The 16,221-nt window shown below is 37.2% G+C and overlaps 2 protein-coding genes and 1 long non-coding RNA gene across 6 annotated transcripts; 1 reads left to right on the forward strand and 2 right to left on the reverse strand.

Annotated features, from left to right (window-relative positions):
* The first annotated feature begins 356 nt into the window (after positions 1 to 356).
* LOC147844996 (uncharacterized) lies at positions 357 to 9,404 on the forward strand. 4 transcript variants are annotated; one of them, XM_088650416.1, is made up of 4 exons: positions 357 to 396; positions 729 to 878; positions 7,532 to 7,888; positions 8,057 to 9,404. In XM_088650416.1, exons 2-4 carry the CDS (start codon positions 794 to 796, stop codon positions 8,779 to 8,781), a joined length of 1,167 nt encoding a protein of 388 aa, XP_088506542.1. In that variant the 5' UTR covers positions 357 to 396; positions 729 to 793; the 3' UTR covers positions 8,782 to 9,404. The 4 variants fall into 4 exon arrangements, with proteins under 4 accessions (XP_088506542.1, XP_088506539.1, XP_088506540.1 ...); XM_088650413.1 differs by having other exon boundaries at positions 7,532 to 9,404; XM_088650414.1 differs by lacking the exon at positions 357 to 396 and having other exon boundaries at positions 727 to 878; positions 7,532 to 9,404.
* Positions 9,405 to 10,871: 1,467 nt separating this feature from the next.
* LOC148681883 (uncharacterized) lies at positions 10,872 to 15,016 on the reverse strand. Its single transcript, XR_015943023.1, has 2 exons — positions 12,896 to 15,016; positions 10,872 to 12,350 (listed from the first exon to the last, which is right to left on the reverse strand). It is a non-coding gene; the product is annotated as an uncharacterized LOC148681883 (long non-coding RNA).
* A 289-nt stretch (positions 15,017 to 15,305) lies between these two features.
* On the reverse strand, positions 15,306 to 15,944 carry LOC148681884 (tripartite motif-containing protein 16-like). The gene has a single exon (XM_088650794.1). It carries the CDS (start codon positions 15,937 to 15,939, stop codon positions 15,385 to 15,387), a length of 555 nt encoding a protein of 184 aa, XP_088506920.1. The 5' UTR covers positions 15,940 to 15,944; the 3' UTR covers positions 15,306 to 15,384.
* Positions 15,945 to 16,221: the final 277 nt, after the last annotated feature.

Raw genomic sequence — 16,221 nt, forward strand, 5'->3', positions numbered from 1 at the left:
TAGGTTTTCTCTGCGTTTGGACACTTTACCCTGTTAAAAATTAACAAAACAATAAAAATGTCCTGTTTAAAATAAATAAAACAATGAACAGAAACAAAATAACTTCTCTTTATATGAGAGTAATTAACAAAAATAAATCCGGTAAGTCAGAGAAAGAAACAATAGCCACAAATGAGCTGATTAAAACTAGTACTCCATTTCTTATACATACTTAGAATGAAGTGACATTATCCTATTTAATAAATTAAACCTTTGTCTTAAAATATTTACATTAAAGGTTTGTCATGACTGCAACAGCAAATGGAAAAAAGCTAACCAAAAAATACTTTTATTTTGACGCGGCGAGTGACGTCATCAGGTGGCGCCGCTTCAGCGCTGTGATTCAACTGGAGTAAGGTTTGTTTTAAAACATTTACAGATATAAGCCTATTTAAAATTAAAGTTCTAAAGTTTTAGTTTTTATACAATGTTAAATTATGTTCCTGCTGTTGGACATATTATTTTAACCCTTTATACAACGCAGTACTATTTTATTCCCAGTATTTACAGGCTATTGTTTGAATAAAGTGGGTTAACAGAAAAGTGTGTAATAAGTATTAATGAAACCTTTTACCTGATTTATTTTTGTTAATTACTTTCATATAAAGAAACTGTTGAAGCAAGTGTTGAAGAGAAGTTATTCTGTTTTTTAAACAGGACATTTTTATTGTTTTGTTAATTTTAAACAGGATAAAGTGTCCAAACACAGAGAAAAACTCCTGCTGAAGCGACTGATCTCCACACTGTTATAAAGATGGCGTTTATTAAAGAGGAGAGTGAAGATGTGAAGATTGAAGAAACATTCACAGTCAAACAGGAATATCCACAGGAACAAACAGGTTGGTTTTTATTCTCAAAGACATTTGATCTTCAAAAGTCATCTGATCCTCATTCAGATATATTTTAATAATAAGAATACTAAATTAAATCCATCTTGCAGCCCTGAGTGTGCTGCCTGGTTCCCCTAACATAAGCACTCATTGAAAGACCTTCTTAATTAGTTAGTTATTGCTTTTCTTGTACCCCCACTGTGTGTAAAGAGTTCTTGAGCACTGGCGCTATATAAAATATATAAAAACATTAAATTAAAAAGTATTCTCATAGAAGATATCTGCTATTACAGTCATAGTGTTGGCTTAGTACTTTCCATTGTTACTAGTTCTCACAGATAGTATCCAAGTTAGAATTACATCATTATTATTATAACTAATTACCAGGGTTATTGTGTATAAACAAGGATTTCCGCGAGTTAAAAAATTTGTAAATTCCAAAATCAAAATTTCAGGCTTTAAAAAGTCTTAAATTTACTGAAATATTGTGTTGTATGTATGTCTTGAATCCTTTTTTAAACAAGTCTTCATTTTCCTTTGTTCATGTTTTGCTTCGTAATCTGGCCAAAACCCATGCAATCACCAACAATTCATCTCAATATAACTTTCAACTTTTGTTCAAAAAGGTCATTTTAACTCTATTTATCATAATGGTGTAATTATTTTCCTTACAATAACATTTGTTTAAACGTGCTCCATGTATTTACTGCTGAGGACATCGACCTGGACAGATTGTTGTGCATAAATTTAGTTTATTATAGTTTTTAAAACGTTGAAAATATTTTTTTATTATTTTTTCGAAAGTTTATGCTGGAAAAAAAATGTGTGGATACAAGTAAAGCTTGCTTGTTTTTACACAATATTTAAAATCTTTTGCTAAGAAATATCTAAAATATTTTAATTTTTTTATTATTCATTTATTATTTTATCATTAAATGTATTAAATATCATATTTTTTTGATAGAACAAATAAAAAAAAATTTCATCTTGGCCATTTAAAAAATTCCTTAGCCTTTAGCCCAGGGGTCACCAATCCTGGTCCTGGAGGGCCGGTGTCCCTGCAGGGTTTAGCTCTAACTTGCCTCAACACACCTGCCTGGATATTTTAAGTATATCAAGTAAGAGCTTGATTAGCTTGTTCAGGTGTGTTTGATTAGGGTTGAAGGTATATCTGCAGGACACCGGCCCTCCAGGAGCAAGTTTTGTGACCACTGCTTTAGCCCTTCATCAGTTTAAATTTTTATTCATAATAGTCTTAAAAATGTCTTTAATAGTCTTAAATTTAACTTGGTGAAACCTGTTGGAACCCTGGTTTAAAGTATGTCAGAAAATGTCGTTGCCCCTAATTTAAAATATGCTGAATGAAATGGACACTAAAATAATTAATCATTATAAAACATTGTACAGTATTCTAAACTATATGATGTTGTTGTGGGACGACGTGAGACAAAAAAAAATTATAGTGGAACAATAACGTTTAGCATTGCACTGACTAAAACTGGCCAACAAACTAGTCTAAAAATGACTTTTGCTGTTAGAAATGGATTACAGCATGCTGATGATATGCAAACATTTGAGTGTAAGGTTTAAGTTTTTCAGGACAACAGTATCTCCAGCAGAAAATATATCCATAGATGCCGTTTTAAATCGTAAAGAAATCTGTGCTTTTGTAACTTATGAAGAAAGCAGAAGTCAATGATTAATCAGAATAATCTTGCCTGACATGTTTACTGCTTCAAAATACTTTAAAAGTTTCTCAAATAAAAATTTTTAGTTCAAAGGGAATTTTTTGTTTTTTTGTTTTTTTTTCCCAGACATTTAAAAAATGTGGCACGCAGAGGGGATAAGGCTTTTTGTTGGTCGCAAGACCAATACAATAACTGGCACACTAAAGCCAAATTAACACAAACTATTGCAATTAGAGCGCTACTAAGCCACCCAGTACATTTGCTGGGACATAAAATACAGGTTCATACCTCTAGCAAAGACAATGAGACGTGGATATAGAAAATAGGGGTTCTTTTATTACAATTCAATTATCTTTGGACCACAAATATTAAAAGACAGGCACATGCACTCTTTTTAAAAAGGCACTAGTGGAGGCAATTACAAAAAAAAAAAGATAAATCTTCATCCAACCAGAGGAGCTGAGGCTTACCACAGTCGGGCAGGCTAGGTACTGGGCCCAAAATGATCCACAGATTCACACGTGCACACTTTGATTTAAAACACCACACAGTGAACTTTAATGCACACAAGTGGGCAAAAGACTAATTAATAGAAAAAGAGTCACGCCACACAGCGGCCCGACTGCCTGTACTAGACACCCCCAGCTCCTAGGGAAAGAAGAAAAACCACAATTAGAAAAAATAGAAAAAAATAAAATACAACAAGCAAATATATTAAATAGGCTCACAGAAGCATCAAAATAAGATGCTACCAGCCACTCAGGGGGGCACGGAGGTGACAGGCCCCAGCTAATCACACAGTGTAAAGCAAAAGGTTGCAATGTTAGAACAGGACTAAGCACCACAAATGCAGCAATTGAAGCAAAGCAAAGCAGTCCTCGAGACCACACACTTATTTTACGTTTCCTATTTTTGTAAATATGCAAAGATCAAAGAGAACAAATATTAGGGCTGTAACAATACACGATATGAAATCGAAATCAGATCAACGATCCTGTGTCGCGGTGTAATAAGGGAGAATCGTGACACACCCCGTGACTGCCTTTCCAATAAAGTCACGCGGGCCTGCAAAAGTTGAGCTAGTTGAAGAAGAACGTGAGGAAACACTTTTTTTCCCGCTCGACATTACAAGCACTGCTCGGTTTAAGCCCTCACAATAAGCCTTTAGCCGGAAGAGCTCTCACGGAGCTCTTAGTAAGGGACCGTCTGAATGTGTCAGGAATATCAAAAACAAAACCAACTTAACCCCGCTTGACAACAGACAACGGCAGAAACATTGCCAGTGCTGTCAAAGCATTCTCCGCATTACTGAAGCGCAGAAAGTAACACTAGTTAGATCATGTATAAATATCATTAGAACTATATTGTATAAATATTATTATATATAGGCTTACAACAACCTGACAATCAAAAAACAAATGACATGATATCACAGGCGCTTGTCTTCTGACTGTTGAATTTCTCATATAGCTTGAGAAGCATACAGTACTATTTGATCTATAAAATTTGTAAAATAAACATTTGCAGGTTAAAGAAACAGCATAGGAGGGGCCTTGGTGCAGATGAAAAGTTTAAAGAGTGTATTTGTATATAGGGCGACATGGGTAACTAGATAGAATAGACAGAGATAGGTTGCGCGCTGCAGACACAGCTGGTGTGAAAGGCAAACGCCTGCGTGCTGCTTCTGCTCGACATACGTGCTGCTCACGCTCTGCTCACGCACTGCTGACGCTTGCGGTGTGAAACAGGCGTCACACACACATACAGGCATCTAAACGTGCTCAAACAAACATTTTAAACTTGACAAAAACTCTCGAAACCTTTACTGTCTGCTGTGTCTTTAATATGGTGTAATGATTATTATGCGTTATTGAAACATAAAGGAGGACGCAGCAAAGAACATCACTATAAATTAAAACTACTTTATTATTTTATGCAGCAGTCTCACATTTAAAAGGGAAACATAAGGGTGATCATACGCAATAAGACCCCAGACTATAAGGCTAGATGTTTTATTTTTGTTTCGGCGGGCCGAAGAAGGCCAGCTGCTGGCCCCAAGAAAGCCTCGCTTTGGCCCAATTAGGCCCCAGAAGTGACAGTGGAAACACCACTGGCCTTGGCTCGCTCGCTTTAGGCGTGATAGTGGAAACGCGGCTAGTGAACACGTGGGGGTGTTTGAAGCCATGAGACGCGGAGAACAGACGCTCTTGACACTCTGGAGGTCATTAATAATATACATTAATACTGAAAAGGTTAAGGTGTTTTAGAATGACCAAAACAACATTTCCGATATTCTGCAGTGTGCTCAGCTTGCTGGATTGTCCATTTACACAATTTCATAATCATCTTTTATAACAGACCTTTTTTGATGCAAATACTGTAATTTGTTCAGTAAAAGTGTTTTCATTGTAGTTTAGGCGCATACATTCTATCAAATAAAAGTTTAGCCTGCTCAGTTATGCACATTTTTTAAAGAGCATTAAAATAGATGGGTGGAAAGGTAAGGCTAAGGCAAGGAATACCGCTTCATCTTTAAAAAAAAAAAAAGAGGAGACCAACAGAAACTCAGAGTTTAGAGAATAAAACCTGCTCCTGACTGGGTTAGATTCACAGAGTAAGTGACCACAGTAACTGACTCGGAGTTAAAGTTACCTCTCTTTCAGAAACAGGCTTGACTTACCTTGATTTCTCCAGTTTGACAAACCTGCCATTTTGAAACGGAAAACCCAGAGTTTCTCTCATTTCAGGGTTAAACTACTCTGAGTTTTCAATTAACCTCCTTTCTGAAATGGGGCCCTGGTCACTGCTATGACATGATTGATAGTGGTCGCTGTTTGTCATTGTACTCTGGTTATCCAGAGAGCTGATGCTGAGTATTCTTAGGGCTTTTCACACTTCAAATTGTTAACCCTGGGTCATTCTAACAATGGATAAACAGAATCCTGGGTTATCTGTAATCATGTTTGTTAAAACCCCTTTTTGTCTAGGGGAGTGGGGTTGCACATTTAACAGAGTAATTGGTAATTGCGAAAAACTCAAAAACAAATTGTGACAAAGTAATGATGAACAGCAAGAATACGTTGAAAAATAAGTGATGTATTTACAACAAGGTGAGGTTGAATCAGCGAGTGAGGTATTTACAATATATACAAGGTTAAAGACAATAAACAAATGTTCGAAAGACTGGCTATGGGTGGCGCTAAATAAAAGAACCAAACAGTCTTACTAATATTCACAACAAATCCCCTCTAATCTATTCTAATAAACAAAAGATATGAAAAAAATCTTCAACGTCAATGATGTCCTATCTAATCTACACGGACTAACAATTAAACCAAAAACACACAGGTTGGCGCACACACCCTCTTACCTGGTTTATCTAGACAAATGTTAATCTACACGCTGATATGCATGTCACGTGACGTACTTACCTTCCAGTCTTTCTAAACTCACAGGGAAACATGAGGTTAGGGGAGATATGGCTAAACAAAGGTAAGAACAGACAGTAACAAACTTCAACAAAGTGTAAATCACATAAAGACGAGCAATACTAAAAATATGGATAACAAACTATCAAACACTAACAAATCAAACCAACAAGCCAAAATACAACAATCAAGCAGATGAGCAAAGTGTCTAACATAGAGTCAGAGAGTCTGCTCTAGAACAAACAAACTGAAGGCCTTTTAAAGGCCAGGTAGCATGCAGGGATTGGCTGGAGCTTGGGCAGAGTGGTGACCAATCAGGTAGCAGGAGAGATGGGATTGGTTGCAGCAAGAACAAGTGAAACAGCCAATCAGAGATGAGTGTAGGCGGAGCAAGCACAGAAGTGGACTGGGTGACAAACAGAAACACATGATGAGACACAAAAAAATAAACAAAATAATCAAATAAGTGCTGGCATGTAACATGTTCCATACTGCTCATGCTTTATCTGGGGTTAAAATATAAATCGGGGTGTTCATTAACAGACGTTTCACATTTGCGAACCCCGAGTTACCATTATTATTTGTATATTTACGTTGCCACTGTCCCTGATTGGACAAACAGCAGGAAAACTTTTTAGATAGCATTTCTACATTTTGTCAGGTATATAAAATGTCATCATGTAGGTCTTCAGCTAAGCCTCAGGACATGCACAATGGCAATAAAACAAAGACAAAAATACAAATGAATGAAAACAAGTAACAAAGTATGTCATCTCGCCATCTCATCACTCCAGTTAAAGCAAACGTTGCATTAAGCATTTGCGTAAGTTCATTTGTTGATTTTCTTTCGGCTCAGTCCCTTTATTTATCAGGGGTCGCCACAGTGGAATAAACCACCAACTTATCCAGCATATGCTTTAAACAGCGCATGCCCTTCCAGCTGCAACCCAGTACTTAGAACATTTGCGTAAGTTATGTACAATAATGCAAACTCAAAAATATTAGCGTCAATTATGCGCACTTGCTATGAACATGCAGGATTTTTCTCAATCGTGTCTTCCAAGCAAGTTAAAAATGTTTAAATGGAGTAAAAGTTGAATGAACACGGTTAATTTAGAGCGAGTTCATTTGATTGTTTGCATTTAAAGCCACAGGCACAAAAAGAGCTTGGTTTTCTTCTGACCCCCAAAATGAAATATTCTGCAAGGTATATGGTCAGATTTTGAGCCAAAACCTTTAACATATTGTAAAAAGGTTCATAATAAGAACCCTTTAAACAGGATTGTTGATGCAGGAATGAAAATAGCCTCACCATTTACTCTCCCTCGTGTGGGTTTTAAACCTTTATGAGTTTCTTGATCCTGTTGAACTCAAAAGAAGATGAAAACGCAGAGAGATTGGCTTACTTTGTGTTCCAGAAAAAAAGGAAAAGTTCAAAACTGCATAACACAGAGTAAATGGTAAGGTCATTTTCATTTGTGGGTGAAACATCCATTTCATGCTCGTTCCTTTGGGCCTTCATACTAAAAGTTCACTTTTTTTTTAGACCTGGTGTTGCTGAAAGAAGAGACTGATCAAATGGAGGAGAAACAGCAGTTAAAGAAACCCCAAGAGATAATGACTAATGAAAAACCCACACTGACTAAAAAGACTTCACGTGGAAGACCTCGGAAACCCAAATCTGGATGTCTTTTAAGCTGTAAACAGTGTGGAAAGAGATACAGTCAAAAGTCACACCTTGATATTCACATGAGAGTTCACACTAAAGAGAAACCTTACACCTGCGAACAGTGTGGAAAGAGTTTTGGTTATATGCAAGGCTTTAGAACCCACATGAGAGTTCACACTGGAGAGAGGCCGTACACATGCCAACAGTGTGGAAAAAGCTTCTACTATGCAGGAAGCCTTACGGTGCACATGAGAATTCACACTGGGGAGAAGCCTTTCAGCTGTGCACAGTGTAGAAAAAGTTTCAGCCAAAAGCAGAACCTTGACATTCACATGAAGGTTCACACTATGGAGAAACTTTACACCTGCGAACAGTGTGGAAAAAGTTTTGGTTATGTACAAGGCTTTAAAACCCACATGAGAGTTCACACTGGAGAGAGGCCGTACACATGCCAACAGTGTGGACAAACCTTCTATCATGCAGGAAACTTTGCAGTGCACAGGAGAATTCATACTGGAGAGAGGCCATACACATGCCAACAGTGTGGACAAACCTTCCATCATGGAGGAAACTTTGCAGCACACATGAGAATTCACACTGGGGAAAAGCCTTACTCTTGCCCTCAGTGTGGAAAGAGTTTTAAGCGAAATGGCAACCTTGAAGTCCACATGAGAACACACACTGGAGAGAGAATTTTTACTTGCACACAGTGTGGGAAAAGTTTCACTCGAAAACAAAGCCTTCACATCCACATGAGGATTCATACTGGAGAGAAACCTTACACATGCACAGAGTGTGGTAAAAGTTTCCCACATAAAAACACACTCAATCACCACATGACAACTCACACCGGAGAGAAGCCGTTTGCATGTGCTCAGTGTGGAAAGAGCTTCACAACCAAAGCTAGCCTCAAGAATCACATGAATGGTCACACTGGAACCATAGTGTTCACATGTGATCAGTGTGGAAAGAGTCTCACACGCAAAGACTCCATTAAGCAACACATGAAGACTCACTCAAGAGAGGATCGTCTTAGATGCAATGAGTGTGGAAAAGACTTTAAACATAAAAGAAGCCTCAACACTCACATGAAGCTTCACAATGGAGAGCAGAGTCCTCAAAATTGAGGCCTTGTCCACACAAACACTGGTATATTCAAAACGGCAGCTTTTTCATGTAGTTTGGCTGTTCGTTGATGTGAAGTTTTGTTACGAGTAGTGTAGTGTAGGCTTGTGTGTGGTTTCTCTCTTGCGCTCTCGCGCTCTTTCTTTCTCTTTTTCTCGCTCTCTCTTTCTTTCTCACTCTAAGTATTCGCAGGTGCAGCGGATTACGTTGGGACGGACAATGATTGGCGGCGGCTATAAAAACCTGAAGAGAACATGGGTTCGATGGCTCCCCGCTCTCTCTCGATTTTCCCCGCTCGTACTCCTTGGAGAACGTGATCCCATGAGTATTTGCTTGTATATTGAGATGCCGTTGTGTTAATTTTTTACCGGCGATTGAAACCCGGTTTACTGTCTCCCTGTCGGGCTTGGAGCATGTAGGGAGGTTTGGTGCCTTATTTGTTATTTCCGTTTTCTCCTGTGTTTGTTAGTAGGGATGTAAGTTTTCTGTATTTTATTTTATTTGTTTTCTAGGGAAGTTTAGTCTAATTTAGTTAGCTTGGTTTATTGTCATTTATTTTGGCTGAACCCCTCCTGATGTTATTTTTGCTCCTTATTTCTGTAAATAAATCATATTTTCTTGTTAATTCTTAGTGGTTGTGTTTTTGGTATATTTTGGGGAGAGAGAGAGTGCGGGGGCACCAGGGATTATATTTTTAATCCCTGTTATTTTGTTACATTTTTGGTTACATCTCTTTTTGATTAAGGATTTTTAATTTAATTCGTAACAAGTTTATTTATAAATTACTTTCAAAAGGATCACATGTTTATGATTGTCCACAACTGGTCCTGCATTAACTAACATGATTCACCAATCAGATGATTCCTAACTCACTATAAATAACCAGAGTTTCTTACCTCGGTTATCTTTGTCTTGAGAAATTCCCCTCCCACCCCTACTCCCCCTCCTTCTAGATTGTAATGTAATGTAATGTGTATTTATTGTATATAGCGCATTTATTGTGTATGGCCATACACCCAAAGCGCTTCACAATCATGAGAGGTGGGTCTCTCCACACCACCACCAGTGTGCAGCATCCACTTGGATGATGTGACGGCAGCCACAGGACAACTGCGCCAGTGCGCCGAATATCTAAAATAAATAGTTATTCAACATGTGCGTCTGATAGCTCCGCCTCTTCCGCTACGTAAGCAAACCTGCGGTCGTTGAGTGCGTGAAGTGTCCATCATTACACACTTCGTTTTAGCGACTGAATGAGTGCATCATCCGGGTAATTAAAGTACACTTATTATTTTTAGAGTTTTCAGTCTGAACGCACTACTTACCCTATTTATACTACAAAATGGCGTAGAATAGTGCATAAGTATGCGATTTGGGACGCAGCTCTATACTTCCTATGCCACGGGCCGGCCCTGCCCAGCCTGATCTCACGAGAAAACGTAAGTATTTTACATTTTGCCAGTTAAGTGGCTAATTCATACGAACTGAGCAATGAGCAAATCGTACTAAATTGTACGAATTAGATCGTACAAATTCATACAAATTAGCCACTAAATCAAAAAGTTACGAATTGCTGTGAGATTGTGTTGGTTATACCTGAAATAAATTTTTTGTATTAAAACTTAATTCTTTATGGTATTTTCTTTATTAAATATTCAACTTAAGTAGTACGTTTTTGCTTCAAACAAATGCTAGAACAGTATTCCTCATGTTTTTTCTATACATGCTAAATGAACCTTTAATCATTTTAACATGGTACACTGGCTGTCAGGCTTTTTGCACCACTACAGAGCTTTAAGTGAAATTGATTTTAAAAGTTCTGAATTTTCTTTTAAAATAAAGCAGACTTTTATGTGCAAATTATTTATTGGCCCATAAAGAATTGCAAAGCAAAAATGCAAACAATTTATACGGGCTGAATATAAACAAACTCATTAAATTTAGTCACGTTTAACTTGATTTGTTTGTTTAAATTCAGCCCAAACTATTTGTTTGCAACCACTTTTTGTAAATCCAATAAATATTTTTTTTTTCAGTGTAGTAGCCTACTCACTCCATCTTGAATTCTCCACAAAAAACATTTGACACAATATATGGAGGTTGTGTTGTTTAATGCATGAGTACTTAACTAAACATTACAATGTGGTGCAACAAACACATTAAAACCATTTCAATAAAACAATGTTGCAAAATTGTTCAAATGTTTCACTTATGGCCTGTGTGAAAGGTTGACATTATGCAACACCCAACTGTATAGAAACACAAACTCAAAAGGACAATTCACCGAAAAAATGAAAATTGTCAATTTCCTCACTCTTAACTTGTTTATTTCTTCTGTTGAAAACAAAAGAAGATTGTTTGAAGAAAGCTGAAAACCTGTAACCACTGACTTTCATAGTATTTGTTTTTTTCTTTTATGGAAGTCAATGGTTACAGGTTTCCAGCTTTCTTCAAACTATCTTCTTTCGTGTTCAACAGAAGAAATAAATCCACAGAGGCTTGTAAACACTTGAGGAGTGAGTAAATAGCGAGTAAATTTTCTTTTTTTAGTGAACTATCTCTCTAGGAACACATTTTAATCATTCAGACGTTTATTTCAGGGTAGATGCAACTTGTACAATTAAATGTAAACAGTTGTTGGTAAAAATCAAGAAAACTTTCACTATTTAAGGGTAACATTCAGTGAACAATTAAAGTGATTGTTTTACTTTATGTACTTGTCAAATAATTGTACTGCGTGTACATGATTGAAAAATTAACCATTAAAACATTTGAACAGTTCTAAGCCTATTTGACAGTTGAAACCGCTGCAAACATTTGGTTGCACCAAAAAAAGTATCAAATCTTAATCTTCAAAAAAACTCAATCATCAAAAATAACCAGCAATATTTAAGTGCAAAATTAAAGGGAATGTACTTTCTGTATACAGAGTGAGTTAACTGTATGAAGTGTAAGAAGAATGACTGAAAACAATAGCTTGCATATGAGCTGCCCACAACTCAGTTCTGAATAAACCCACTAAACCAGGGGTGTCAAATCCAAACTTAGTAAGGGCTGCACTGAGTGTTGTGAATAAAGTCAGGGGCCATACATACACATTTTTTTTAAATGTATTTATTGAAGAAAATAATTTTATACTATCATTTTACACTTCATTAAACCACATTTATCAAAATAGTAAGGTTTTTATGGGCATAATGCACAATAATGAAACTCTGATGTTTTGATATAATTGTTAAACTTTTACACACATGCAGGTAGAATTATGAGTGTTTTAAAACGTTTTTGTCAATTTTTGCCATATTCTGTCATTGAATGGATGTGGTTTTGCCATGTCCCACACACCGCTCAGCCAAATTCAGTGAGTCTACAAAGTAGATAAATTAGATCAAATTAAAAAGATTTATAAATATTCTTATTGTCTTTAACAAGTTATTTAACAAAAAAAGTCATTTTAATCACTTTTATTTACCTTTCATAATATTATTAATCGTTTTGCATGTGTCCTTGAGTTTGCTGTCCACCTTGTCATGATGTGGTAAATGCCCCTTTAAGACCCCTCTGATGTACTCTCACCTACTCGGTCCCAGTCATTCCCCTCGCTGGCCAGCAGAGGTCATCATGACCAGACTATTGACATTACGTCATCCCCACTGACTGATTGTCACACACACCTGCAGCACATCTCCTAATCACCTGGCTCGCACATAAGCAGCACACACACACACACACACACACACACACACACACACGCACACGCACGCACTCACCCCCCCACACACCTTCAGCGCGAAGTCTTGTTCTGCCCCTGCTAACACTACTGAGCGTTTCTCTTCCTTGCCTGCTTTCCCGTTGATTACCTTGGACTGTATCTCGACCTTGTTTTGCCTGCTGCCTGCCCTGAACCCTAGCCTGATTACCGACTATGATCCTCGCCGCCTGCCTCTGACCCATGCCCTCACCTTGTGTTTGCCTGCCGCCAACCCTTCAACTTGATACTACTGTGTTTGATGTGAGTTCGCACAAGCATAACATCGGTGTGCTATTTGTTATTAAACTCTATTTAATAAGTATACTGCAAATGGATCCCTCTGTGTCAGTCCCTTTGTTACATACTCATAGGCATCCCTGTGCCCATTTTGCTTTTCTTCAGAGGAGGTTTAAACATCTGATGTACACACAGTAAATATCTACACTTATGTTTGCTATTTTTCCTCATATTGTGTTTGAAAATTAATGTTGATAAGCTTAACATGTCCACCATGTCAGAGTGAAATATTCATTACATTTCTTCTTTTTTTTTTAAATTCAGAGATTAAAATATAGCTTTTAAACTATGTACAAAGAGCTTAAATAGGGAAACACTTTACCAGCTGCAGGTACAGCATGTGTTCAATAAATGATATCTTTAACCAAAAATGTCCTCTCTGTCATTGTCACAAATCCTTCCTTGACAGGGCGGACACATGTATTCTTATTGACACTATATTTATTTACTATTTTATTGTTAATTATTGAGATGTTTTTATGTTACAACAAATACACACACACACTACACCAGTAGATGCATAAATGGACAATACAAACCTTTTGGCAATATCTGTCTCAGTATTTACAAAGGATATCCTTTTAAAGTCCAAATAATAAAGCTCATTGACTGATTGAAATAAAACTACATCCTTGAGTATTTGTACATTTATGTGAAGATCTGTAATCTAATTATATACCTTATTCTGAAAAATAAAACAGGATTATTAAGGTGTTTAACTTGAGGTGCTTCCAACATTCCCTTTACTCCACCAGTACAATGAACAATGTAAAGATTTACATTCGTTAGCTAATTTAGTTTAATTTGAAGGACGAAAATTGTTTTTTTCCCCATTTTTCTGTATACTGCTAAAACCTAATCGATAACAGAAGAGCTCAGTGGTGACTCATGGTGGCTCAGTGGTTTGCAGTATTACTGAAAACAGTTGAATTCTTGAAAACATTTACAATCCTTTTATATGAACCCTTTAATATTTATTGTTGTACCTGTTGTTTTTCAAATGTTCCTCCATATTTAGTTCACTAAATAAAGCCTTTGTCCACCGTCATGCCAATGTCCACCCTGTCATCTTGTTTTCCAGTCATGTTAAAAAAAATAATTATTTATAACCTTAGCAAAATATCTTGTGTGATTTCTTAATAAACCAAAAAGTTTATATTGTTGGAAAGTTTAACAAAATATTTTAGATCTTGGGTTTTATTTTAAAAAGAATGATTACATATTTTATTTGGAAATCAATATTTTGCCCATTATTTCATTATTATGAAAATACTTTTTTTCTAGAATCTATAATTGGGTTGGTAAAGGGACACATGACCTTTCTGAAAAGACACATTTTATAATCACACTGCAAAGAAAATACACTTTTACTACTTTGAATTTGTCCAGATGCCGTAAAGTGAGTCCAGATGCTACAGACACAGAAAAAGATGCAGCAATGGAGGAACACAGCAAGCACCTTCCAGGAAGAGCTGAAGAATATTAGAAATAAAGACTCTAAAATAACATTTCACTTGTGTTGTACATGTTTCTGTGGTGTTATTTTATTTATTCTTATTAGATGTGTCTGTTTAACAGTGATGTACATCTATTTCTATGTTACTATATGCACAATAAATAATTTGCTTAATTGTAACAATATTGCATCCTTAAATAATGTATTAATTATGGTTTACAAGTGATTACAATGCTATAAAGACGTTCAGGTATAACTGGACTGAAATTGGACCTGATTGCATTTCACAGCTTTAAATAATAAGTTTGATTATTTTATATGCATAATTAGGCTATTAAAACATTTATTATAAAGAAATAACACGTTTTAAAAACAACCAGAAAACGTCCTGAACATGACATATTTCGACGTGCAGGGACCGTGTAGAAAAGACGTGCGATTCACGGCCAGAAGACGTAAAAGACGTCGGTTGGATTTTCATTTTGGCACTACTTTTCAACCAGGACGCAACGTGACGGAGCGACGTCTTTTCAACGGTAATCGGACGTCCAAATGTTTGCTGGGAAAAGTGATTTGAACCTCTCTCACACTTACACACACACTCTCTCTCTCTTATACACACACACACACACAAACATAGACTCTATCACACAGACACACGCACGCACACACTCTCTCTCTCTCTCATACACACACACACACACACACACACACACAAACACACACTCTCTCCCACACACCACACACACACACTATCACACACACAGACACATAGACAGACACAAACACACTCTCTCTCTCTCTCTCACACACACACTCTCTCTCTCATACACACAAACACACACTCTCTTTCTTTCTCTCTCTCACACACACTTTTTCTCTCACACACACAGACTCTCACACTAATACAAACTCTTACACACATACACACACACACACACACACACGTGTAATATAGAGACACACAGAGCAGTGAACACATACACGCGCACACACAGATATCTTTTTTACTCACACACAGACACACACACACTCACACACAAACACACACTGCTGCTGTCTGCTCCTGCAGAGGATTCTGGGTAAATTTCTCGTCAGTCTTCAGCTCAGTTTCACTGATGATCCAGGATAAACAAGCCTAAACCCAGCACAGAGCGGCTCAGTGAATGTGGTCTGGACTGAGTGGATGAGGCTCATTGTGTCTCTATAGATGTTGTAGAAGATCAGAGTTCCTGCACTGTGATCCACAAACACTCCTATTCTCCTGCTGAGCGGCTTCACTGGGAGATCAGTGCGTGTGTTATTGTGTCTGAATGAGAAACTGGAGGAAGTGCAGAACAAACTCCAGGACTGAGCATTAAATCCAAACAAACACTCAACACCTCCCCCCTTCCTCCTGATGCTCTTATATGACACTGATATAAACACACCATCATATTCTCCACTCCAGTCAATCTCCCAGTAACAGCGTCCACACACACTCTCTCTGCACAACACCTGACGATAACAATCAAATCTGTCTGGATGATCAGGATACGGCTGATTCTCTCTCACACTCTTCACCTCTCTGTTCTCCTCAGACAGAATGAGTTGAGTGTTTGCTGTGTTTGGATCCAGAGTGAGGAAACAGACATCTGAACACAAGAACACACACATTTATAACCACAGCTGTGTGAGTGTGAGAGAGAGAGAGAGAGAGAGAGCATGTCTGTGTGTGTGTGTGTGTGTGTGTGTGTGGTGTTTAAAGTGATTAGTGTGTGGTGTTTAAAGTGATCAGTGTGTGCTGTTTTAAGTGATCAGTGTGTGGTGTTTAAAGTGATCAGTGTGTGGTGTTTAAAGTGATCAGTGTGTGCTGTTTATAGTGATCAGTGTGTGTGTGTGTGTGTGTGTGTGTGGTGTTTAAAGTGATCAGTGTGTGTGTGTGGTGTTTCAAGTGAT

The sequence above is a fragment of the Danio rerio genome, chromosome 4, assembly GCF_052040795.2.
Source record: "Danio rerio strain M-AB ecotype USA chromosome 4, GRCz13ab, whole genome shotgun sequence".
Classification (NCBI taxonomy): Eukaryota; Metazoa; Chordata; class Actinopteri; order Cypriniformes; family Danionidae; genus Danio; species Danio rerio.

Excerpts from the sequence above, each read along its gene's own strand:
- LOC147844996 (XM_088650413.1), top strand. The coding sequence starts at position 794 with ATGGCGTTTATTAAAGAGGAGAGTGAAGATGTGAAGATTGAAGAAACA. Across the intron at positions 879-7,531 it reads ATATCCACAGGAACAAACAG|ACCTGGTGTTGCTGAAAGAA; the intron begins GTTGGTTTTTAT and ends CTTTTTTTTTAG.
- LOC148681884 (XM_088650794.1), bottom strand. The coding sequence starts at position 15,939 with ATGTGTGTGTTCTTGTGTTCAGATGTCTGTTTCCTCACTCTGGATCCA.